The 27,417-nt window shown below is 37.1% G+C and overlaps 1 protein-coding gene across 1 annotated transcript in view; it reads right to left on the bottom strand.

Annotated features, from left to right (window-relative positions):
• MROH9 (maestro heat like repeat family member 9) overlaps positions 1 to 27,417 on the bottom strand; it is a 60,141-nt gene that overhangs the window by 11,819 nt on the left and 20,905 nt on the right. Inside the window, exons 8-16 of the mRNA XM_014555905.1 lie at positions 21,386 to 21,510; positions 19,334 to 19,483; positions 15,259 to 15,413; positions 12,953 to 13,118; positions 11,664 to 11,806; positions 10,477 to 10,614; positions 8,848 to 8,968; positions 3,686 to 3,823; positions 1,514 to 1,690 (exon numbers count right to left, since the gene is read on the bottom strand). Of these exons, the coding sequence (XP_014411391.1) occupies positions 1,514 to 1,690; positions 3,686 to 3,823; positions 8,848 to 8,968; positions 10,477 to 10,614; positions 11,664 to 11,806; positions 12,953 to 13,118; positions 15,259 to 15,413; positions 19,334 to 19,483; positions 21,386 to 21,510 (1,313 nt within the window). The remainder of the gene's footprint in view (positions 1 to 1,513; positions 1,691 to 3,685; positions 3,824 to 8,847; positions 8,969 to 10,476; positions 10,615 to 11,663; positions 11,807 to 12,952; positions 13,119 to 15,258; positions 15,414 to 19,333; positions 19,484 to 21,385; positions 21,511 to 27,417) is intronic.

The following is a 27,417-nucleotide window of genomic DNA, read 5'->3' on the forward strand; positions in this document are numbered from 1 at the left end:
TATATATATGTATATATACATACGTACAATTTTTATGATTTATTTTTAGAAAAGATTCACCTTGGGTTCAAGTAGTCAGCTCTTCTTTTCATTTTAAAATAAGATTTACTTACCAAAATTCAGATTATGTTAAGGAAAATCCCTCGTGAAAAGTGAGTTTCTTAAATTTAGGAAAATAGTTAATATTTAATAACATCCTAAAAATATAACCTGTAAAAATATGTATAACTTAGAGATAATTTCTGTTAAAAAAGAGACTGTCTTCAAATGCTGGAGGCCTTTGCAGAATTGTCAGTGAATACCAATGGGATTTCTTGGCATACTGGCTGGCATAATTCTAGGTTTCCAAGAGCTCATTTATGCCAAACAGGAAGGTGATTGGATTAGAAACACTCTAGAAGAGAAAAATTGCAAGTCAGAGGAAGAGGGTAATTAAAAAAAATATAATATCACCTTCCAGCTTTTAAAAAATGTTTATGATTTAATTTTGAAAATAATTCTTTACATGGTTATGCCAGCTATTTATTAGCTGTATGAACTTGGCCAAATATTCACTTCAGTTTCCTTATATGTAAACTGGATAATAGTAATGAAGATTTTTAGAGAATTATATGAGATCACCCATGTAAATCTTTTAGAATAGTGCCTGGTACATAGTAAATGCTCAATAAACTCTAGCCACTATTATTTTTACTATTATTATCATTATGTCGTTATGAAAATCATTTTTGCCACTAAATTTCTTCTCTCTATAATTAAATAATATTGGGCCTTTCTTCAATGAAACCTGCATAATTAAGAACTTATAAATTCGGGCAAGATAATTTACTGTGAAATAATTCTCTGGTTCACAAACAACTCATCATAGGAATCTTTAAAAATAAATAGATTTCCCATTGCATACCCAAATGTTCTTGTTTATTAAAATACTATATTTCTGTTATCCAACTTTTCTGGAACACGTTTACTATACAAAATGAGAATTTTCAAAATGCGTAACTTTCTGATGAAATACTTTTTAATTAAATTTTTATATGATAATAACATATTCATTTGGGACATTATAGATGTCAACTCTAATACCAATAATGTGCCTGCTACTCTATTTTATAGATGAGGAAACTGATGCATTAAGAGACTGAATAATCTGCTCAATATTTTATAGCTAGTAAGTGGCAGAACAGGGATTTGAACCTAGGAATTCCATCCAGATTCAGAGTTAACCAATACATAGACACTAAGCTACAGTTCCTCTTTCATCCAAGAACAGAGGCTATTCTTTGATTCTCTTTTCTTATGGGCTGACTTTTCCAGGTTCTCATAGTATAGTTTGAAAAAACAAACAAACATAGAGCTTACCTGATAAATATTATTATCTCTGGAAAAGAAATGATGGCTCTGCACAAAATGACTGCCTTCTGTTGACTTATTTTGGGGTATAATATCATTGCCTCAGCTGGGGCTTTCAGTTGAATGATAAAAACTAATGATCTCACATTTCTGTGTAACTCACATGATCCATCAGAGGACAGTAGCTGGAAGCAATTCTGGCACACAGGGAGGAGTAGGTCACCTTGTCCAGTCTGACTAGAAGACTTCGAAGGGTGATGAAGGCCCGAATTACAACAGTCTTGTCTTTGGAAAGGAAGGCATCCACGATGGATAATAATAAGCTGCTGACATTTTCTATCTATGTGTAAAAGAAAGAAAATGATGGGATTTGGGAACTGGAAGGAGACTTGAGGTAGCATTTGGCATGGCCACCTCTGAGTTTGGGCAGCATGCAGTGGTGTGCTGGAGCTGGCTTACAAGAGTCAGTTATCAAACTGTCAAAAATTTTGCAACTGATTATTTTTAAAAAGTCACTATTAAAAATTAAATTTTATAAATATAGAAATAAATAAAAACAATGGTAATAAATATTCAAAACTCATCACTGTTTCCTTTGCTACATTTTGCTCTTTTATGCCCTTGAGGTTACTTACATGTATTGTATCTGTATGGTAGAAGTATTAGATAATGATGTGCTACTGTGCATCTCTGCCCAAATCTGGGTTTACTGATGTCCCTTTGGTAGCTTGAAATCAGCCATGGTGTAAGTACTTACACCAGGGAAATTGGTCTTATTTCCAGAGAGCTGATTGTTTAAACATTTACCAGCACACACCACTGGCGGTGAAACCTCTAAACTACGTGACTAATCTGTTTGGACATGGAAACCACTGAGCTGCTGAGCCAGGTCGTGGGTGTCAATTGCAGATCAGAGACAAACAGAATATAAGACAATTAAAACATGAAAAGGAGACACCAAAGAAGAGAAAGAAAGACTCGAAATAAATAAATAAATAAAAGAAAGAAATGCTATTTGCCAAAATAATAGCCAGATGCCACTTGTATCTGGCTGGAAAATTGAGACTTTACCAATAGAGGTATTAAAACCTCAATCCAGATCACTCCCTGCTATTCGCTCTCACTCTCCTAGATAACCTTGACACAGGCCTTTCAGTTGGTATTCATGTTGGTAAGAGCACTGGACATGGCAGTCAATAACTCTGTGTGTACAGTACATACTGTTGACTTGTATGACTTATCTAAAGCAAATAAACCATGGCTCATTTGATTCTAAATGCAAAATGAGTGCCCAGTGACAGGCTTTAAGCTTTCAGAAACTATGCTTAATAGATATACTAGGATTTATTATTAAATCTATTATTAAATCAGTAATAATTTATGGAACATCTACAGTATCAGCATTGTACAAGGTACTTTGGAATTTACAAGAGAATTACAAAACATAGGAGTATGCTTTGATTCAGTCTTTCTGGAAGGCTAGAAGTATTCACATGACTCAGTGGGAAATGAGCCTCGTCCCTTTCAGAGCCACACCAACTATATATATATAAGCAGACTCAAGTTTAAATAGTATTAGAATCAGCTGGATGACTTTTTTTTTTTTTTTACTTTTTGTTTTGGATGGATGACTTTTGAAAACACAGATTAGTGGGCACCACCCCCAGGATTTCTGATTCCCTAGGCCTGTGATAGGGCCTGACAGTTTGCATTTTTAACAAGTTTCCCAAGAGATTCTGATGCTGCTGGCTCAAGAGTCACAGGTAGAGAACCATTAATATAAAATATTATATAAGCAAGTGCTTCTATATATAGTTGCTTATATATATAGTTGGTGTGGCTTTGAAAGGGACGAGGCTGCTAGAGAGCAGAATATTCAGTGAAATTTGACTTCAGCTGATCATTGAAAAATAAGAAAAATGTGATTGGGTGAAGGAGAAAAGTGGTATAAAGGAAGAAGAGGCTTGAGCGACTGCTCTGAGAAATGAATTAATATGTATGCATGTGTGTATGTTGGAGTGGAAAACAACTTGTGTACGTGTGGTTTAGACTGTAGCAAGAGTATTCAGGTAGGCAATGCTGATAAATTCTGAGTGCAATGAATGATTTTCTGGGAAAAACTTATAAATAAGGTGATAAAGTCAGTAAGTTGATTTAACATAGCCCTTTCATTCAACCCAGTTTTCTTATTGATAAAACAACTGGCTTTGATGTTGTTTTAGCTATGTAAACACTAAAAAATACCAATGTTTTGTCAGTAAGGATATTGAGCTATATCAAATCTCAGATTATGACTTTCATGGTGCCTGCAGACACAAATCACACACACGCATACCTCATTGATAACTGGTGCCATGCTGGCAATTTTCTGAAGGCTCAGTTTGCTAACTGCGGGGTCAGAGTCATTGACCCAGTTTCTGAAGAGAACCAAAAATTCCTCTGGGAATGGGTCCTTGAAGAAGTTGTTGAGAAGCTAAAAGAAGACAGTTAGGTTCATAGGCAGAGTAATGGCCAAGCATTATTTCTGCTTCAGTCATAAGAATCAAGACATTTTCAGTAAAGCAGGGATACACATCACATTGAAACTAAATACTTAACATGCATTTTTACGTGTACTTCTGTGCTCACAGAGTGAAGGAGAAGTATCAGATATAGTAGGAAATACATGCTTTGTTTTATACATATGAGGAAAGAAATTTTCACATATGGAGTTATGGTGAAGTCATCCTGGTTTATGATTTAACTCTAATTTTATGCTAACTAAAATAGCCTGTTTGTGGCCTATCAAGCATGAATTGTACATCTGCTTTAATTATTAAAGAAAAGGGTACACTGACCAGAAGTAAAGAATGTCCGTGTTAAAATTAATGATTAAATGCCTCCCTTCCTGGGACGCCAGCGCTGGTCCTCCTTTGATGATAAGACTCCCTTCCCAGGTGCCAAGTCCATACTGACTCGCTGTGCATATGCTGATCTGGTTTTTTTTTTTAAACCTTGAAGGAATACATTCCTGACTTGTTTGATATTCTTTATTCTGACAAGATATAAAACTGTGCTGAAAACCATGCTTCTCCAGAGCAGTTCCTCAGAGTTATCTGAGAGGCTGTCTCCTGGGTTATAGTTCTCAGTTGGGCTTGAATAAAACTCTTTTCTATTCCTATTATAGTTTGGTTTGTTTTTCTCTCCATTGTTGGAAACTGAGTGACCTAATTTAAATTACCTCCTTCTCCCAGATTGCAGTCAGGTGGGTTAGTTCCTTGACAGTGAATATTTATATACACTGAGGTGATGCCTACTATGGGTGAGGCACTGTACTGGCAAATGGAGACACGGTAGTGAGCAAAACGGTCTCAATTCATGTCCTTGAGGAGATTACAGAGTAGCTGGAGAGAATGATACTGTACACTGACACTATCTACACAATAGTATATATACTACTCTCATGAGAACAGAGTTACTAGCTGTGATCAGTACTAGGAAGGAAAGCTACAAGGTACCACAAGAACATTTAAAGGAGTGCTGAATTTAGATTGTGTAGTGTAGACTGCATTGAGAATAAAAAGTATACTTAGATTTGGACTTGATGCAGAGCTGTCATTAACTAGATAGAGTATTTGGAGAACACATCTCCAAGGAGCAGAACCCATGGGCAAAGGCCCTGAGTAGATGAAGAAGGGTGTGTTTGAGCACCTGGAAGGAGGCCAGAGTGACAGAACGGGAAAATAGACTGGAGGGTGGTGAGGTGGGAGGGCAGGCAGGACAGGTGGCCCGGGACCTGGTGGCCAAGTTAAGGAGTTTTAGTGTTTAACAGTTAATATGCCAAATGAAGATGTGATTATCATGACCCTTTTACTCATTGAATAACTAGCAGGCAAAATAGACATATTTAAAAAAATCTCTTAGAAACACAATGAGTTTAATTAAAAAACAATTTCATGGAAGAATTAAAAATATTACTAAGACAGTTCAAGTACAGAGAAAAATGGAGAGCAAGAAAATGAGAGCAAGAGTGAGAGCAAGAGAAAGTGAGAGGGAAGGAGAGAACATACATTCTTTTTTTAAAAATTATAGTCAGTTTACAATGTTGTGTTAATTTCTGGGGTACAGCATAGTTCCAAAGCACTTGCACAAAAATTTATTACCAGTTCAAAAAAATCAATAATTTCCCTAAAGCAAAACATTTAAAAACACTTAAAAAACAACTCATGGTATATATAATAAAAGAAGACACCAAGAAGAAAATTTAAATGGAAAAAAATGAGAAAGTGTATAAGCACTTGGAAATTTAAGAGAATCCTTGTCCATTTGTGGTGAAATTGTAAACCACAGAGGAAATCAAACATACAATAAAGAGTACAACAAAACAATAAAAATAATAAAAATTTATATAATAAAATAGATACACTATAGTTGGAAGTTAATGTGTAACTTTACTTAAAAAGAAATGTTAAAAATGAACAAATTGATTGTTTCCTGAAATTATGAAAAATAAAATATTGCAAAAAGTGAAATAGTGCTAAAGAAAATTGGGGTGAGGAAATAATAAAGATAATAGTAGAGATTATTGAATTGGGAAACAGAAAAACAGTGAAATTAGTAGATATAATGCCTTGTGCTTAGGGAAAAAAGCGTGTGTCAGTGGTTCTTAACTAAGGATGCATACCAGGATGTTTTGAGGCTCTGATTTCTATATTACTTATGCCTGGGCTTTGTCCCAGTCATGAGGCAAAGGAAATTGGATAATTGAAGTAGATTAGGAATGATAGCAGACAGTTATCAATGTGTTATGGCCAAATAGGATCAAGTTCAATTCTTTTTGAGTGATCACCACACATCAAAATGTAAAGGCGTATTTCCCTTTATAATTAGTAACTAACCTAAATTTAGTGCTATGTGAATATTCTGTTCTCCCACAACTTTCACTTAGTGGTTTTAAAATTCATTGGTGTCTTTTTCTTCATTCAGTTATTACTTAGGGACTTGCAAAATGGTGGTTTTCTACTTCCAGCATTCCTTCTGCATTTATTGGCTGGCATCTATCTTTTTGTCTCTGTCTCTCTATCTCTTTTCCAGATCTACAATTTTGAGTACTACCAAGGCCTTGTGCCTTAAAAATTTTTTCCAATATATTATAATTATTTGCAGTTACTATTTCTTTTGATGCTCAAATTTGTCTAGTAGGTAGACCCTTCGAGTTGATTCTTGTGTCCTTTTGAAATGAGTCATCTACCTTTGAGCACTTCTTTGCTTGTGGAAAAATTAGATGTCCCAGGCTCATATTTTCCTTGCCGCCTGAATTCAGCCACTTCTTCAGTGAAACAAGGTTTCTTGCCTCAGTGAGCAATGGTATGTAGAAACCTTTAGAAATGAGTGCTAGGTGTACGCACTGCTATTGGAATATCGTGTCTTCGTGGCCTTTACTTCAGCTAGGAAGTCCTATTTTTTTAGTCGTGAGTTCATTTGACAATATTGGTACAGTCAATTCAAATTTAATATAATAGAGTTTATGTTAATTTTTTATACTTTTATATTTTCTTTTCTTACCTGGAAAACCTTGGCGCCTAATAGCATTATTATATTTACTTACTTGCTTTCTGCTATATAATGTATACCATAGTCTTAAAATTATGATATCAACATATAAGATTAATAAACCTCTTGAGGAAAAATAAATATTTCTTTACAGATTTTTTTGTTCATGCAATTCATCTCACTAAGGATGTACAAGGCACTGTGTGTGTATGTCACTTGATAGTCACAGATTTTTGTGTGAGTGTGTGTGTGTGTGAGAGAGAGAGAGAGGGAGAGGGAAAGGTGGCGGGGAGAAACATACAATTCATTGAGAAAAACACTAAGATCATAACAGGTAGATGGGTAAAGGAGAGATCAGGTTGTTCACATTACAGAACTTTAATTTATAAATAATAATATTTTAAAAATGTTCAACCTCTCTAAAAATTTAAAAAATAAGGACAAATGAAATCACCCACAAGACATCATGTCTACCTCTCAAATTGGAAAGGTTGTCCATGGTGACGAGAGTGCCATGGGGTGAGCACACCCACGAGCTGTGTGGGGAGCACTCATTGGCACTATCTTCCAGATATCAGTTTAACATTAAAAATCCTTAGCCTTGAGAAAGTTTATACCCTTTAGTTATTATCTCAGATTCTTAGAACCTCTTACAAGAAAATGATCTAAAATACCAAAGGAAAGAAGATTTAGGCACAAAGATGTAAGCTCTACTGCTGTTTATATTAGTAGAAAACTAGAAGTAACATATTTAAAAAATGGCATAGGCATTGGTAATACTACCTTAGGTATCACTGGCTGATAAGACCTAAATAAGGTAAAGTACATAGATTATGTGCTCAGAACAACTGAAGGCCAAGGGACCTCACAGTTGATCCAGAAAGTTGACAATTTCTCATAAGTTCCAGTTAGAGAAGGTGGTGGAAGAATGTGGTCATGTCTGAGCTCTTGGCAGGACAGGCATGCCATCTCCAATAGCAGTAAGCACTACATTCATGAGGATGCAAACAGCTAGGTCTCACTGAACATCATCAGCCACATTCATGATGCTTAATCAAATATTATGTAGTCTGTAAATTCCTTCTAATGTATCATTTTATTGGAGGGATTAAGTATGTCATATTTAGACCAATTTGAAGGACAGTGCAATAAAAATAATGAGTCACATAATAAAATTAATGAGAGATTCAAATGGATTAAGCAAGTTTGAAAAGTATTGGTGATTTGCTACTGCAGTGTTTGGTTAAACTGATTCCTGTATCCTGCAAGCTTTAGAAGTATGTAGTATAGTGTATGGGTATGTCTTTTATAGTTTATTAACAGTTTTGCTATGATGTTTGACAACATGTCAAACTTTTGAAAATATTTGGCATCATGCCTTAGATCAATACTTGCTTATTATACATTACTTATATAGAAAAATTAGATTTGACTCAGATGATTTCAATTTATGAAACTTTATACATGCCTTTTTTAAGCAAAAGAACTGCCTCAATTTGCTTGACTCTGGTGTGACATTCCCAGATACGGTGTAATATTCATATACAAAGTAATATAGTTCCACACTTTCATTTTACCCATTTAGCCCATTCCTTTTTTTCCCCAGTCTGAAGTATCATTTAGATCTCAGGTGTTACCTACTAACTTTAGTCAACTCAGTTACCCTTATACACTGTAATAAGCATGCAGAGATATATAAACTAGTACTACAAAATAACTAGTTTGTGCAAATCCACACCCCTAGAAAACTGCAGAGGCCAACTCCCGGAGCAGTCGAAAGGGACAACTCTCTCTTAATCCAGATCCACCTCCTCCTTACCCCCTCAACTTCACATATCTGTCACTGTCTTAACTCTTGATAATCAATATTCGGAGAAAGAGATAAAGGGTTAGAGTGTTGATTGAAGTTTGTATAAGGAAAAGGAATGAGAACATGATTGTTCACAATCTTCCAATAAAACTCACTTCAGTGAGGAATATTATTGTGATGACACTGTCTTCTGACCTTCTAGGACCTTCCACAGAGAGCTTGTAGAGATAGTGCAAAGTCTCTGGAAATTGTGGAAAGTTGTATTCACTGAGAGTTCTGTAAAGGAGAAGAAGGCACTGAATTAGCAACAACAACAACAAAACCAACCACTTTCTGCATCAGCAAATGCTAATTGTAGAAAAGAGAGAACCATCATCCTCATATTTTATATGACCCAAATACAAAGAAAGATATTCTTGAATATTCCTGAATCCAAGGTCAACTGCAGCCTCATTGTGAATTCTACATAGACTCTAGGGAATTATATATACTTGGATCCCTGATAACATCTCTTTCCTTAACATCACTCCTCTTTCCTTTCTCTTACCTCTTGTGTCACAGTACAGAATGCCCTCTATTACTGTAAGCTCCCTTCGATGCCTGATCAAAGGGTGAGAAAATAAATACCTTGGCAATCCAAGGTGGCCACACAGGTCACCTTTGTGGTTTTAGACCAAATCCTTCCTTTGAATGATGTGGTGAAGGAGAGAGTTGGGGGCTGTCCTGGGTTACTCAGGAGAAGCGGTGGTGAGCCCTGATTCACTGAGCCATTCTCTGTAACACACTCGGGCAGGCCAGGCTCACAGTTGTCCTGACAAGCTGGCCTGGATCAGATTGGCAGGACTAGGAAGGAGGGTGTTACAGAGATTGCATTTGAAGACTCCAGGCTGGTATTCTAAACCAGTACTTCTCAAATTCTAATATGCATACAGATCACCTGGGGATCTTGCTAAAATGCAGATTCTGACTCAGTAGGTCTGAAGCAGGCCATGAGGTTCTGCACGTTTAACTCCCAGGTGACGCTGTTGCTGCTGGTGTGTGGCTCACACTCTGAGTAAGAAGATCCAAATGTACTAAGGTACTGAGGATAGAATGACTTAATCTGCAGGGTGCATATAACTACACTTTTACAAAATAATGTGTTCTTGAAATCTATGTGCAAATAAAATGTCATTTTTAAAAGCACTGAAAACCCAGAAACCGCATAGGCTGTACTCTGTGAGTCAGTCACTATTTCAAATGGTCTGTTATGTTGTCAAGGCCATGTTAATTCTTGATCAGAAAATCTGATTCTTATAATCAGAAGCTTGCTATTCACTAATGAGCTAACTAGAAAAAAAACCTTTCTGGTATGAGAAAAATAAAAGTCCTCTTCTATTATACTTTCCCAAATTTGTCTCATTGAGCACAGGTTTTTATCAGACATCTTTAAAGTGGGAGCACATCTATACTGTCTGATGCCTGCAGAGCAGGAATCAGTTGATGGCAGAGGAAGGAAAAAGCAGACTGACCACTGGTTCTCCATGTCTGAAGGAGAATTCTGTTCTGTTGAGGGAGGATCACTTGGTATCTATATCATTAGGTAGAGGACAGGGCAAGGAAGAACTACCCTGAAGTAAAGACCCCTCAAAATGAGTGAAGTAGAAGTCAAGTGGCAATTCAAATCATTAAGGAAGACGTGGAGGTTGGAGTGGATATTATTGTGTTCCCATATAGCTTAGCTGAAGGAAGATGGAGAAGTTGGGAAAGAGACCAAGAACCCGATGCAGAGCCCCTGTTCTTACTTGGCAACAAGGTAGACTCCGTGATGGTGAAACAGCACCTGGGAAAACTGGTTCCAGCAGTTCTTTCTCTGTAGAGCGGTATTGACCTGTTGTAGTCCAGAACAATTCAGCAGAACTCTCAGGGCATCGCAGGCATAGCTAAGGCCCAAAGAACAGCACAGTCATCACCTGCCACCTGCCACCTGTCAGTGGCCTTTACATAACTAAATACACGTGACCTGCCTTTTCATTCTATGTTGGGCAGGAGGCTGGTTTTGGGAAAGGGGATGCTTCAAAGGAAAGAGACTACTAAGTGCTCTTCATCTCTCCTGACTGACAGTACAGTACAGTAACGTGGGGTGAAACTGAAACTGCAGCGTGTAAAATCTAGGAACAAGCACAGGGCAGCTTATTAGTTTATTAACTTACTGAAGCTTATTAGCAAAAGATGTTAAAAGATGTGAAAACTTGCTAAGGGTGCCTGTTGATTCTCTTCCTTGGATGCTTTAAATGAATAGAATACATTCTTATCGACTTGGGATGACTTGGTGTATGTCTGCCTGAAAGACAGAGAGTGGCTTAAATATCTTAGTGGGCCTGGTTGTGTTTTAGAATTCTGCCTGGCCTAGAAATCCACATCAGCCAAGGGCAGACGGCAGACAGTTGGGTCCAGATTTTCCTGGAGAGCAGCAAAGCTAACTGTACTCTCAGGTAAAAGAGAAGAGCTGAACTTTGCCTATGTGGACAGAATGACTGTATGGTACCACACATTATACCACAACCACGAAACGACTTTACAGTTCACAAAGCACATTTGTGCACATTATTTTATCTTACACATAAATTACCCTGAGAGATCACTATCAGAGTAAATGGCAGAGCTAGAATGTGTCTAGCTTTGGACCTACTACTCCTCCCTGCTCTCTCTCTGTGTAGTGGCCTCCCTTTAAGGTAGGGATAAACTGTGTTCTGTGAAAGTAGTTCTGTTATACATTACCCACTCACTCAGAAGGTCCTGGCTAACTTCTAGGTACTTAGGAAAGTCACTTTTCTGAAGGCATCTACCCTTCAGAGGAGAGAAAACTATAATAAATGAATATACTGCATATGGGAGTATAAAGATTTCTACATGAACCCAAAAGAGTAGAACAATTTGACAGCTAGAAGTACATTTCTTATTCAGTCTGACATAACCACTACTATCTCACAAAGGCCTGTCCTCTGTCAACAGTCTCAGGTTGCTGCTGTAAAAGAGTTGAAGCATGAGGGCCATCAAAAGCTGGGGGAAAAACTGGGCCACTGCTTTCTTGTAACAACCAACAGGCAGCAATGTGCACAGGGCCTGGGATGCCTGGAAGGGAAGGAAAAAGGAGTCAAGAATGCAGCCATTTCCCTTTAAACACAGTCAGCATTAGTGAGAAGGGTGGGAAGGGAGGGACTCTGCAACCTCTCTCCCAACCTCCTTGAAGGAAGCCTGAAGTATGCAGGTGCATTCATTCATTCAGCAACAGTTACTAAGTCCATTTTGAAACAGGAGCTGTACCAAGCATTCTATGGCAATTGGCTCCCAAAGCACAATCTACAGCCCTGGCTGCCAAATGACTGAGTCCCAAGGAGGGCACACCACCCAAGGCTCCCTTCATATGAGGCCACAAAGAATAGTATTACCAATAACCCAGGTCCTCCTCATGCTTCAGCAGTCCAGGGCAGTGAGATATTTAAGGAGGGGCAGGCCAGATCACTGACATTGTTTGGCCCACTGACCACTGCAGTACCCACTACATCAGAGAAACACATCACATCCCACCAGTTCACATTTGTAGAGCATTATCCACTTTTTTCTTTTATATTTCTCTGAGACTTGAATTTACTCCAGGAGTGGCGATTTTGGCTCTTGGGAGATATATAATGATGGACACAAATGAGATCAGGTCTTCACACGCCTGTGAAGTCTGTGTGATCTGACTGGTAGCGACCTCTCCAATATGATCTCCTATACTTTCACCCTTGCTCAGTTCTCTTCACATGTTTTGGTCTCCTTGCATTCACTGACATACTAGGCAGGCTCCCATCACTACATGGCTGTTGCCCTTCCCTCTGTCTACAACTCTCTTGCCCAGATATCTGCAAGGATCACTCCCGCACCTCATTCAGGTCTCTGATTAGGTGTCACTGCAGCAGAGATCGGCTCTGACCAATTTACCTAAACTCTCCCCGTCACTTTCATTCCCCCACACCACTTTATATCTCTTCTAAGCTTTATATCATCTGACATATGACACCTTTTTTTGGTTCATTGTCTGTGTCTCTTAACAGAATATAAGCTTCATGATCGACATGTGGCTCATAGCAGGCATTCAATAAATATGTGTTGAATGAATGAATGAATGAGAGCCAGACTGTGTGAAGGAAGTATGACTGTGTCTGTGGGGAGGTAGGGATTTTCATGATTAAGAAAATAATATGAGAAAAAGGAAACACTCATTGGATTATTTACCGCCACAGGCATCATGTTAGTAATGTCGAGAGAGAAACGTTTTCTTTCCGTTATTCTTTCCTGCATTTCCCCAGGCTTTCCTTTCAGTATCAGCAAGATTGTCTTCAGTACGTGAGGGGCCACACTTGACTCAGAACCGGCTGCTTGCCACATCAGTATCAAAGTGCTGCAAATACAGCCCCACCCCGAACATGAGAATCATCAGTTTTTCATTTCCTACCCAACCTTGTGACATGAGTCAGGCAGTCTTGGTTTTACACCCTTATATAGCAAAGACACTACAGATAAGTCCAAAACAAATTGATATTCCCATTTGCAAATGATTCAATTAAGTTTCTTGCCCTTGAAAACAGAGGAAGAATTTCAGTAAGATCTTATGGAAAAATACAGTCTGTAAGCCTGCAAGTTCATTTCCTACTACTTTTAAAATACCTGTTTAGCTCAATGTCAAGAACTGATCAGCTTTCTGTACCCCATACTCTTTCCTCCCACCTTGTTACCTTGTTTGTCCAGGGATAATAGAATATTTTAAAAATGGCATGGAAATATAAATTAATATGTAAATAAATATATAAATTAAAAAATAAATTGGTTAAAGCCTAACTGAATAAAAAACTACATAACTTAAAATTAGAAAATTAAAAACTAAGTCATTTTTCCAGATGTCACACATTTAATTAATGACAGAGTTGTGATGAGAACCCTGGCTTCTCAATCTCCAGTTTCCTAGCTCCTTTCCTTATGTACCTGCCACTCTTCAAAATTATTCTTACTGTTGCTTATCTTAAAAACTGCTACACACCTCTGCGCTGGTATATTTTTGACACCATGTCAATCCATGCTGGATTCTGAACCCTGTTGCTTGTCTGTCTGCATTTAGGTTCTAATATGGGGGCCTGGTCCCCCATCACATGGACATACCCAGCTCTTTAGAACAGTTACTCAACTGCTCCTGCTTGCAGGGCTTATTCATAGAACCATACTTAGAACCACATGGACATCAAATCTCACATGCCCTGTCTCATTCCCTTAACCTCCTAATCATACCTTCCGGCTGATCAGATCTTTCTGCTTCTCTCTTTAAGCTTCCCTACATATCCCAGTCTTTTCTACCTCAATCCTCACCTACTATTGCACAAGACCTGCTGGTAACTATTTCATATTGAGTTCACCCAGTTCTAATCATGCTTGCTTTCTGTACCTCCTCATTACATACTGCTTGTACTGGATTCATTGGCAGCTTTTATCTTATATCTCAACAAAATACTTGGAGACTGGTAATCCTTTACACACAGAGGGTATTTATTTCCTGAGTGAGAAAACACTGAGTCTTATGAAGATTTTTAGTTTCCAGGAGTTTTCTAAGTAGTAAAATACTTTGTGAGTTTCAGCTTCCTAGAAAATGCAGTCTTTCAGTTGGGAAACTTTTCTTTTTCATATAAGGTGTCAGTCATATAATTGGTTTAGCATTTTGTTGATTTCATTGCCCTTTCACAGACATTAATTTAATTCATGTAACAGCTTTATAGATAAAAAAGAATTTTCCTCATTTCATAGATGAGGAAATTGAGTATCGAGGATTTTATGAAACTTGTGAGATGTCACACAGGATGTAAGGGTCAAGGATAGGATGCAGTTCACGTCGTTTGTTTCCAAAGCCTGAATCCTTTCTATAATGTAACTTCTTGCCTTTTACACTATTAATAGTAGAGAAGTAACACCTTCCCTTCCAACGTACAGACTATAGAAATGGAGTGATGTGAGTTACTGAGCTCTCTAACATGCCTGTTAGATTCATAGTGTCCCATAAGTTCATATTAGGATCCTTTCTTCTTAAATATTTCTTGTGATCCTGGATCATGAATTTCAGATAAACATTTAAGGGACAGGGGGCTCCCAGTTAAACTTGGGGATTTTAAATGTTGCTTTATTTTATTGGTAGGTGGAACTATCTTATGTTTGCCCTTCATAGATGAGAAAAAATACTGTGAATTTTATCACATATAGGGAAAAACATTATTACTTTGAGGAGAGGTTTTGTATATGGGATATGCAGCAGAACACAATTTAAAGCCTCAGATAAATAATAGTAACAGTGATCATTGCTTGATGGTCTACTATGTGCTAGATATTTTATGAAGATATGAATAATATACGTGTTCTTATTTAAGCCTTGCAGTTATCCTATATGGCGTGAAAACAGATGTCCTCTTTCAGAAGAAAAGAAAGCAGATCTGACTTGTACAGGGCTGTCTGACTCTGGAAACTGTGAACAAACCCCATGGAAGGGGCCACTGGGGCCTTACTTGTCTGCTGGGACTGGGTAGTCCATAAGTTGAAAGATGACCTTCTTTGGTGAAGTACGTGTCAACAGAGTGATGACCCGCAACATGGCTTGCTTCATAGCGTGTGAAGCATTTGCACGCAGTTGCTTATAAATAGCATCCACAATTTTAGACACCTGGAAAAGCGATTTCATGGGTCAGCCAGAGTCTTGTTCCATGGCCACTTCTAAGCCCAGGCATTTCTTACACATAAGAATTCAGTCCTTCTCAGAATGACCAAGGCATTCACACAAAGATAGGCACCAATGGAAATCATATTTATGTGTGTTACTACACAGTGAAAATATTTATTTGAGTGAGAAATAAACCTAAGTGTTTTTTTCCTTCCAGTTATATTGAGCTACAACTTATGTGCAGCACTGTGTAAGTTTAAGGGGTACAGCACACTGATTTGATTTATATACATCATGAAATGATTACCAGTGTAAGTTTAATGAACATTCGTCATCTCATATAGATACAAAATAAGAGAAAAAAAATATTTTCCTGTGATGACAGCTCAGGATTTACTCTCTCAACAACTTTCATATACAACATAAAGCAACATTAATTACACTTGTCATGTTGTACATTACCTCCCTAGTACTTATTTATCTTCTAACTGGAAATTTGTACCTTCTGACTACCTACATCCAGTTTCTCCTCTGCCCACCACCTGCCTCTGGTAACCACAAATCTGGTCTCCTTTTCTGTGAGTTTGTTTGTTTTTGCAATATAATTGACTTATGACTCTATGTTAGTTCCTGGTGCACAATATAGCGATTCCGTATTTCTGTACATTACAAAATGATCACTATGATAAGTTGTTACCATCTGTTACCATGCAAAGATATTACATTATTATTGACAATATGTATTCCCCACACTACATTTTGTCCCCGTAACTCACCAGTGTCTGTGTCCCCAGGTGAGTCCAAGTTGCCTTCTGCTTCTCTGAGAGGCTCTCCAAGATCAGCAAGTGGGTATGACCCAGGCTACTTTCAAATTACTGCTGCTGCCTTGGGTCTTGGAGCAGGTTAGGTTTAGTGCGTACCCTTTAAGAGTGAAGTCTTTGTTTCTTACAGCCCTCTGGCTTTTCTGAAAGCAAGTCGCACTGACCTTCAAGGCCAGATGTTCTGGGGGTTTATCTCCTGGTGCAGGAACCACAGGCTGAGTAGTCCAATGTGGGGTTTAGACTCCTTGCTCCTTGGGGAGAACTTCCAAAATTGTGATTATCCCCTGGATCGTGGGGGCGCCTATATAGAGGTGTCTTAACTATACAGTGTCTCTGCCTCTCCTACCCATCTCACTGTGGTTCCGTCTTTATATCTTTAGTTATAGAAAATCTTTTCTCCTACTCTTCTGGTCTTTCTCATCAATAGCTGCTCTGTAAACAGTTGTAATTTTGGTGTGCCTGCTGAGGGAGGTGAGCTCAGGGTCTTCCTATTCTGCCATCTTGGCCCACCTCCCAACCTATGCACTTACTGATAGTGGGAGAGTAGCCATTTTTTAAAAGTTTGTTTCGGGAAGGTAGACGTCATGATGTAAAGTGTATGAGCTCAATTCAGAAAGAAGATGTATAATTTGAGTCCTTTAAAAAGAAAGTCAAAATAATGGAACAGAATAACAGTGGAACAGTGTACTTCAAAAACTTGCTGGCAATTGAAGACTTGAATCTATACATTGAAGGTGTGAACTATGTGTTGGAGGAATGGCCCAGAATGGTGAAAACTGAGTCATAATCTTGCAAATTCTATTTATAGGCCCCATGTTAGTTTTATTTTCTTTCCTTTTTATTCATTTTTGAATAAGGAGACTTTTAGCTAGAATTTTGCTTAGAATTTTCTCAAATCAGGGGTTGTATATTCAGTGTCACATGTAATCCACCCAGATCATTTCACCTTTTTTGAAAATACTTCTCGAAGATCATAAACTGAAAAGCTGGGTAATGTACATTTACATTCCATTGCAGTTGCCTCATACATAATAGAATTATCTTTGTACAATCCTCTACTCTAAACAAATGAAAAAATGAAGTGTCTAGAACATTTGTCCTATTACATATGCTCCAAGGTGGACATGAAATGGGAGACATTAAACAATCGTTCTTCCCCACAGATCTCTTAACTATTGGTTTCAGAGCTTTTTCTTCTCACCCTCCGCTGCCTCCTTTAATTGCAGCAGGCCCCTACAACAAGCCAGCTATGTTACTGTATGCTCAGTTATGGAAATGATGATTTCCTTCGATGCTGAAGGAAAGACTTACTGTGTTAGGTTTATTTGAAGGTTGCAAGTCCACAAACTATATGTGCAATTTAGGATATTTTCAGAATAATTTTAATCATATGCAATTTTTCATTATAATTGACTTTAGAACCTAACCCTGTTTAAGACAAGAATCCATTGTAGTCAGTAGTTCAGTTGTTTGTGGGAACTGGGGTGGGGAGATAATTTGTCAAACCCCATTTTTGTTAAACCCCATTTTTGTTCAGTTTTTCCCCCTGTTTTTAATCATTTTATTGTAGAGCAGGCTAGTTTTACACATCCAATTTTCTGTTTGGCTCCTCTTCCTCTCCAGGACTTGAAATGGCTTTATCTAGCCTCCCTTTCTCATTACATGAGAGGAGAGCTTTATTTTGACAAGGAAATGATCGTCGCTCTCCAGCTTTCCCCTTGGTTCTGCTTGCCTTTCGGAATGCTCCTTTCTGTAGCCGCACAGAAATTTGTAAAAAGCATTACTCCCCTCTGCCTGCCCTTTAATTTGAGGGCAAGCACTCAGTTTATCTGCAATCACAGAACATTGCTATGTCAAGAGGGGGAACTGGGAGTTCAGCCCTTAGGTCACCATCAGGGCTGGTTTCATGGGCATATGACCCATGTATTTGCACAAGGTCCCACACTCAGAAGGTCCCTTACTTTGTTTAAACCTCTGTTGTCACCATCTTGAAATTTTTAATGTTTTTCTTTGAGCTTGTATTTTGTGTGCTTTGTATCCTGTGGGACAGTGGAGCATGCACGTGTGTGTGAGTGTGTGTGAAGCAGAGAAGATAAGTGCAAGTGTGCAAGCCAGCTGTGGTCCTTGGAGCCCATTCATAGGCAGCATTCACATTGCCTTAGGTATACAGAATTCTGATGGACCCACAATGTGTAGGAGTTCAGTAGGAAATCAAAGCAGGTAAAATCAAAGCATTTATTGATGCCTCAACCACTTCAGCTGAAAATGATGACATAAGGAAAGAGAAAGATGGGGCAATCCATAAATCCTTTTCTATTCAATCTTTCTTTACTCATGAATAAGATGAAGATAGAGCAGGTTAATAGAATGTCAGTGACTGTAAGTATAATAAAGACAACTGAGTTAGTTTTGTGTAATGTTTCTGTTCTTCAGGTAAGAATGAGATGCATACGCGTGTTTGAGCTATGAAATATGAATTGCAGGATTTTGTTGAGTTCTGTGCTCTTATACTTGCATCTGTAACTGGCCCTGCACAATATAAAGATGGATGGCAAAATTTATGCTGATCATTTAAAATTTTAGCTTTTTTTTAACCTAGAAAATAAAAACACCATGACAAAGAGAAAGAGAAAGAGCGAGCGAGCGAGAGACACACTATGGTGAAAAGGAAAAAAACTCCATGTATTTGTACATTTAACGGTCCTTTTTTCTTAATGTTTTGAATAAGAAGCCTGACACTTCACTTTGCACTGGGGGCCACAAATTATGTGGTTAGCCCGACAGCAAGCTGACGGTTCTTGAAAACTTTCCTTAATGGCTACACAGGGGATTTCAGTTATAACTGCACTATTTTATTGTTGTTAATAATAAAAAAGTCTTTAAAATTTGAGGCAACTATTGGTGGGTGAATGTTCATTACACTATTTTTGAAACTTTTCTGTGTGCTTAAACTATTTTACAGAAAAATCCTCATTTGATTAAAGTAACATAATGAGCAATGGTAAAAAATATGTATGAAAAGAAGTAGATACATAACAAAGGCATCAAGAATCCATTAGAGAATAAACCCTGCGCTCCTCTGCCCATTGTCAAATGTCTTACCATGGTGACCTTAGGGGCATGATATTCCAGAGTCAGTTTCAGTATGGCTGCCGCCTCAGATGCAGTTACAGGGTCAGGTACAGAGAGTTTCATCAGGAGAGTCCACACAAAGTCAGTCAGTAGGGATGGCAATAAGGTTTTTCCTACACTCTGAAACCAAAGGGAGAGCCATGACCTCAGGCCTTACCTATATCAACAGAAGAAAGACCTAATCCTATTCCTTTTGCTCTAGACTGGATGGTGGAGCAAAAGCTAACTGGATGGTTAGCCTGGCTCAGACATCTTGGGGGAGGCTCCAGGGCCAGGCAGGGCCACATGATTTTGGGGGGCCCTAGGCACCTTTGCTGTTGTGGGCCTCTTCCTCCACTAAATAATGTTGAAAAAATAACATTTTACAACTGTGTTGCTATTGTGATGACTATAATTCAAGCTGAATTATATTTATTTTTTCTTCTGATTTTTAAAGCATTTAAAACATTTCCATCCTAGTAAGTCTGAGGGTAAGCCAGGGAGAAGTGGGAAACCATGGAATTAAAATTATTAAAATTTAGAGGAACCTGTAAAATATTGATTTTACCCCAATTCAGTTATTTAAATAGTAGAGCTTATTGTGAACTTCTTCAGATTTGGAAATGAATTTTTTCAGATCAGAAACAAGCACGATTTGTAGAGGCAGGGGGGATAGGGTAAGAAAGCCAGAGCGGCACAAGGGTGTGGGCTTTTCTCTTTTTCAGAGAAGGATCAAGAAGCAGAAAGAGAAAAAAGGGCCCATGTGTCCATGATTGAGGTACAACAACTGCAATTCAAACAATCTCTTTTTAAAGTTAGAGGAGTATCTATGGACCATAAAATATGAACATAATATGTGGATCTCTCAGTTAAGAAGGGAGAATGAACTGCAATTTATCCTTTTGTGTACATGTACATGTATACAAAATTTCTTGTGTGTGTGCGCTATTTTCCCCAGTACAGAAAGCACTCCATCTTGACAATAAAAGCTTTTCTGCATCCTCTTTAAAGGGGTGGAGCAAGGCTTTCTCTGGCCAATAGGGTAGGACTGAGGTCTGAGTGAAAATGGATGACCACCGGGCTCCCTCCTACGGGGCGGCGGGATGAGGGACAGTGTTTTTGGAAAGCTGTGACAGAAAGTTAGAGGAGCGTCACTAAGTCCTGATGAGGTGAACTGAATATCGCAAGTAGTTTGCCCTTCTTTGAGGAAGCCAGATTGAATGATACAAGATGTTGAATTAAAAAAAATCATTGGAAATGGGAATATTCTCTTTTGAATAGTTATTTGTTTATTCAACAGAATGTTTTATTTTAGTGTCTATTAAAAAGTTATAAAAGAAGCAGTTCCTAGTGAACCTTAGAGGTAGTGTCGGAAGTTTCTGCCATGTGGAGGCATTGGACAGCACGACTGGGCGCCAGTGCCAGTCCCTCGGGGGTGTATGAACAAATCTGCATACCTGGAGGAGGTGAGGAGTGTGTAGAGCTACAGCGCCTTGTGGTTTTCCCCGAGGCTTGGGTCAGAGTAAAAACTATTTACTTGACACTGAGGTTTATCACTTAAACTTAAAACAATTTCAAATGTAATAGGTTTTTAAAGACAAAATATAAATCACATTATTTTGATGTTTGCTGAATAAATTATAATAGTACTGAAAAGTGTGTTCATTGTTGATTTCATTAATTTTGCTAGAAAGCCAGAAGTCCCCCATCTTCAGTGACTTCTTAGTCAGTTGAAAAGAAGCATAACAACTAGGAAACACCTGCTCATTGGCATTCTACGAGGCTTAAATAAAATAATAAAAATTGCTATAATAGGAATAATAGATGTAATTCTTACTAGTACAGATGAAAATCAGGAAGCCAGATACTCTATCATTTGCTCTTTGTTTTACTGAATTTAAATAAAATGAAAAAAATTATTACAAAATAATTTTTTTGTTAAAAAAAATAATCATCAAAAAAAAATTTTGTTGAAATAAGTTGCTACTAAAGTAACAAAACACATGAAACAAAAGCCATAGGATAAAGTTGGGGCTAAGTTACCTGAGCAATTTTAGTTTTATCCCTCTGCAAGATCTTGGGTAGGAATTCTGTATCAGAGGGAGAAGGCTGGAGGCAGTGACTTCCAGGCTTAGCATACTTTGTCGTTTTATTTTTTGCAATATCCGCTGTATTAAGGAAAAGAGTTTAAAACTTTTATTTGATCATTGATTCTTTCTATGACATTGCTATTTCCAGTTTCCTCTTCCTGCCCAATTCTGGAGATCTGAATCTTTCTGAGTATTTAACCCTCTGCTGACAGTTTAGTCACATAAAATATTATGATTATACTGACCCAGGGTTTGTAAGTGTTGAAGAGAGGTCTGTGTGAAATATGAATAAAGGAGACAGATAAATTTAATAGCTGACTAAATATCAAGTACAGTTAGGCCATCAAAGGCATTTCAGTGCAATGGAAAAGCTACTCCTAAGTTGGAGAGTCTGTTAGTAGAAGAGCAGACTTGGAGGCACTTTGCAAAGACTGGGGTAGTGGTACAGCAGTAAAGAGAGAAGCCCTCAACATAAGCTTTAGTTGCAGATGTCTTTCGTTCCAGAGAAGGTAGTTTTTAAGTGATATTGTTTGCTAACAGCTTTATAGAGATATAATCAATATGCAACATATTTAAATTGTACAATTTGGGGAGTTCTTATAGATGTATATGCCCATAAAACATTACTGCAATAAAAAGGAAAGATTTATTCCCTCCAAAAGTTTCTTCATGTCCATTTGGAATTGCTCACATCTGCTGCCTGAACCCACCTCATGATTCAAAGGCAGCCACCGATCTGCATTCTGTCAAGTTTGTATTTTCTAATTTTATCACAAGCGGAGCCATTCTTCTGTTGTTTGGCATTTCTTCATTTGGTAAAATTATTTGCAATTCATCCATGTTGTTGCATGTACCAATAGTTGATTCTTTTTAGTAATGAATACTATTCCACAAAATACATATGTATATACTGTCATCTGTTTATTCATTTGCCTTTTGGTGGGCATTTGGGTTGTTTCCAGTTTTGGGCTATTACAAATACAAGGTGCTATCAACATTTGTGTACAAGACTTTGTTTGGATATTTGCTTTCATTTCTCTTAGATAAATACTAAGTTGTGGAATGATTGAATCATATAGTCGATGTGTTTGACTTTTAGGATATTGCCAAATTATTTTCCAAAGTTGTCGTATCATTTCACATTCCCTCTAGAAATGTATAAGAGTTTCAGTTGCTTCACATCTTTAATAATACATTGTATGGTCCATCTTCAATTTTAGATATTTTAATGGGACTGTAGTGGTATCTTATTGTTGTTTTAATTTACTTTTCTTTTATGACTGTACATTGACCATATTTTGATGTACATCCTTGCAATTTGTGCTTCTTTAGTGAAATGAAGACTTAAATCTACTATTATTATTTTAATTTGGTTGTCTTTTAAAACTGAGTTTATATATATATTTATTGAAGTATAGTCAGTTTACAGAGTTGTGTCAATATCTGGTGCACAGCACAATACTTCAGTCATACATGAACATGTATATATTCATTTTCATATTCTATTTCACCACTACAAGATATTAAATATAGTTCCCTGTGCTATATAGTACAAATTTGTTATCTATTTTATATATATTAGTTAGTATCTACAAATTTTAAACTCACAATTTATCCCTTCCTGCCCCCTTTTCCCCAGTAACCATAAGTTTGTTTTTTATGTCTGTGAGTCTGTTTATGTTTTGTAAATAAGTTTATTTCTCTCTCTTTTTTAGATTACATGTATAAGTGATATCATATAGTATTTTTCTTTCTCTTTCTGGCTTACTTCACTTAGAATGACAATCTCCAGGTCCATCCATGTTGCTGCAAATGGCATTAATTTTTATGGCTGAGTAGTATTACATTGTATAAATATACTACAATTTCCCTATCCAGTCATCTGCTGATGGACATTTAGGTTGTTTCCATGTCTTGGCTATTGTAAATAGCGCTGCTGTGAACATTGAGGTGAATGTATCTTTTTGAATTAAGGTTCCTTCTGGGTATATGCCCAGGAGTGGGATTGCTGGATCATATGGTAAGTCTGTTTTTAGTCTTTTGAGGAATCTCCATACTGTTTTCCATAGCATCTGCACCAAAATATATTCTTACCAACAATGTAGGAGGGTTCCCTTTTCTCCACACCCTCTCCAGCATTTATCATTTGTGGACTTTTGAATGATGGCCATTCTAACTGGTGTGAGGTGATATCTTATTGAAGTTTTTATTTGCATTTCTCTGATAATTAGCAAAGTTGAGCATTTTTTCATGTGCCTATTGGCCATTTGTATGTCTTCACTGGAGAATTGCTTGTTTAGATCTTCTGCCCATTTTTGGACTGGGTTGTTTGTTTTTTCTTATTGAATGGTATGAGCTGTTTATATATTCTGGAGATTAAGCCCTTGTTGGTCCCATCTGCAAATATTTTCTCCCATTCTGTAGGCTATCATTTTGTTTTGATTATGGTTTCCTTTGCTGTGCAAAAGCTTATAAGTTTAATTAGGTCCCATTTGTTTATTTTTGTTTTTATTTCTATTGCCTGGGTAGACTGCCCTAGGAGAACATTGCTAAGATTTATGTCAGAAAATGTTTTGCCTATATTTTCTTCTAAGAGGTTTATAGTGTCTTGTCTTATGTTGAAGTCTTTAAGCCATTTTTAGTTTATTTTTTGTGTATGGTGTGAGGGAGTTTTTTTAACTTCATTGACTTACATGCAGCTGTCCAGTTTTCCCAACACTGTTTGCTGAAGAGACTGTCTTTACTCCATTGTATGTTCTTGCCTCCTTTGTCAAAGATTAATTGACCAAAAGTTTGTGGGTTTATTTCTGGGCTCTCTATTCTCTTCCATTGACCCATATTCTGTTTTTGTACCAATACTATGCTGTTTTGATTACTGTAACTCTGTAGTATTGTCTGAAGTCTGGGAGGGTTTATTCCTTCCAGCTTCATTCTTTTTCTTCAGTAATGCTTTGGCAATTCTGAGTCTTTTGTGATTCCATATAAATTTTAGGATTTTTTGTTATAGTGCTGTGAAAAATGTCCTTGGTAATTTAATAGGGACTGCATTAAATCTGTAGATTGCTTTTGGGATGGCCATTTTAACAATATAAATTCTTCCAATCCAAGAACATGGGATATATTTCCATTTCTTTAACTCATCTTTAATTTTCTTATTCAGTGTTTTGTAGTTCTCCACGTATAAGTCTTTCACTTCCTTGGTCAGATTTATTCTTTACTGAGTTTTGAGTGTTCTTTTAAATTTCTGGATACAAGCCTTTTATCAGATATGTAATTTGCAAATATTTTCTCCTGTTCTGTGGCTTATCTATTCTCTTAAGTATTTTTCAATGAGAAGGATTTTATCAGTTTTTCATTTATGGGTCATGCTTTCAGTGTTGTATTTAAGAAATCTTTGCTTAACCCAAGGTACAAAGATTTCTTCTAGTTTGATAGTTTTAGGTTTTACACGTCGTCTTATGGTCCATTTTGAATTAAGTTTTGTGTATGTATGAGATACAGATCAAAGTTCTTTTTTTGCATATAAATCACCAACTTTTCAACACCATCTATTGTAGTTTATCCCTTCTCCATTGAATGGACTTTGAACCTTTGTCAAAAATCATTTGACCATACATATATGGACTCTATTCTATTCTATTCTATTCAGCACAGTGTTGAACAGAAGTAATGACAGTGCACATCCTTGTCTTTTTCCTGATCTTTTGGGGAAATCATTCAGTATTTCAGCATTAAGTATGACAGTATAGATTTTTCATAGATGTACCTTAGCAGATGGAGGAAGTTCCCTTTCTATTCCTAGTTTTCTGAGAGTTTTTTAAATTAGGAATGGGTGTTGCATTTTGTCAAGTGCTTTTTCTGTATCTACTGAAATGATCATATGGCCATCTCTTTTCTTCTGTTAATGTGGTATCTTACATTGGTTGATTTTCAAATGTTAAATTGACATTGCATGTCTGGTTAAATGCTGCATGACAGCTTTTTCTGTAAGTACATTATTAGGTTATTCCATTGCCTGTGGCTTGCATTGTTTCATGAGAAATTTGCTGTCATCCTTGCCTTTGTTATGCTAAATGAAATGTGTTTTTTCCCACTCTGGCTCTCTTTAAGATTACACTGTTGCACATGAAAAGATGTTCAGTATCACTAATTATTAGAGAAATGCAAATCAAAACAATGGAATATCACCTCATACCTGTCAGAATGGCTATCATCAAAAAGTCTATAAATAACAAATGTTGGAAGAATGTGTATATATGTGTGTGTGTGTGTGTGTGTGTGTGTGTGTGTGTGTGTATACATATAATGGAATATTACTCAGCCATAAAAAGAATAGAATTCTGTCATTTGCAGCAGTGTGGATGGACCTAAAGAATACTGTGCTTAATGAAATGTCAGACAGAGAAAGACAAACATTATATGATCATATGTGGAACCAAAAAAAATAATACAAATGAATGTATATGCAAATCAGAAACAGACTCATAGATACAGAAAACAAACTAGTGGTTACCAAAGTGGAGAGTGAACAGGGGAGGGGCACATTAGGTGTATGAGATTAAGAGATACATCCTACTATGTATAAAGTAGACAAGCAACAAGAATATATTATGTAGAACAGGAATTATAGACATTATCTTATAATACTTTTAATGAGGTATAATCTGAAAAATACTGAATACTGAAATCACTGAAATACTGAATCACTACACTATATACCTAGAACTAATACAGTATTGTCAATCAACTATACTTCAATTTTAAAAGATGACACTGTTAATCCCTGTCAGAGTGTTTTTCATCTCAGATACTGTAGTTTTCATAGCCAGAGGTTCAGTTTGGGTCTTTTAGGAATTTTTCTTTGTCTCTCCTTAGCATGTTTATCTAACTCCTTAAGTAAATGGACTCCTTACTGTCTCTACTAATTCTATCATCTGTGTTATTTTGGGGTCGTTTTTGATTCATTTTGCTTCTTATTATGGGTTGCATTTTATTTCTTTGCATGCCTAGTAATTTTTTTATTGGATGTCAGACCATTAATTTTAACTTGTCAAATGCTGGAATTTTTGTGTTCCTAGATGTAAGCTTGAGCTTTGTTCTGATAAGCGATGGAAGTATTTGAATATCAGTTGATCTTCTGGGGTCTTGTTTTTAAGCGTTGTTAAGTGGCACTAAAACAAATAATTTAGGGATAATTTTTCCCTGCTAATGAGACAAATCCTTTTGAGTACTCTACTACATCACTTGTGAATTCTAAAGTTTTAAATTCTAGCTCATAGGCATAGGCACTATTTCTAGACTTTTGGAATTCAGTAAATTTTCCTCTTTAATCATTTTTGGTGTTCCCCCCTGCCCCATCACAAGCATCAGGTGGTTTCCTCACATACGTGTACTGATCACCACATAGCTGGATAATTAAAGGGGACTCTGCAGGTCTTTGGAGCTCTATCTCTGTGCACTCCTTTCTGGGGTTCTGCACTGTGAACTCTCCATTATCTTGACCTCTCTGGGTTCCAGTTCTGTCTCTTCAACTTGATGAGACCCTTGGGTTACTCTTTTCTGGGCTGCAGCCTAGAAACTTACTCTAGGTAGTAAACTCAGTCAATGGTAGACTCCACCTTATTTGTTCATTTGTTCGCATGTCTCAGGAATCATTGTCCTTTGTTATCTGATGTCTAATGACTTCAGAACCATTAATATATATAATCTTTAAATAGTTGGTTATTATGAGAGGGTAAATCTATTATCTGTTAAGGTACTTGGGAGTAGTTTGATACTTCGAGGTCTTGTTTTTATGCTTCCGTTAGGCATACTAGAGCAGCATTAATTTTAGTCTTGGGTTGATTTTTTTCCCACTGCTGAAGCAAGAATCTGAGTATTCTATTTGATGTTCCATTAGAGGGTAAAAATGCTTCTTTTTAAAAAGTCCCATTGGTAATTTTTCTTCTTCTCTTTCTTCCCTATCTCCACTTAAGACTCCTGTCT

The sequence above is a fragment of the Camelus ferus genome, chromosome 21 (assembly GCF_009834535.1).
Source record: "Camelus ferus isolate YT-003-E chromosome 21, BCGSAC_Cfer_1.0, whole genome shotgun sequence".
Lineage (NCBI taxonomy): Eukaryota > Metazoa > Chordata > Mammalia > Artiodactyla > Camelidae > Camelus > Camelus ferus.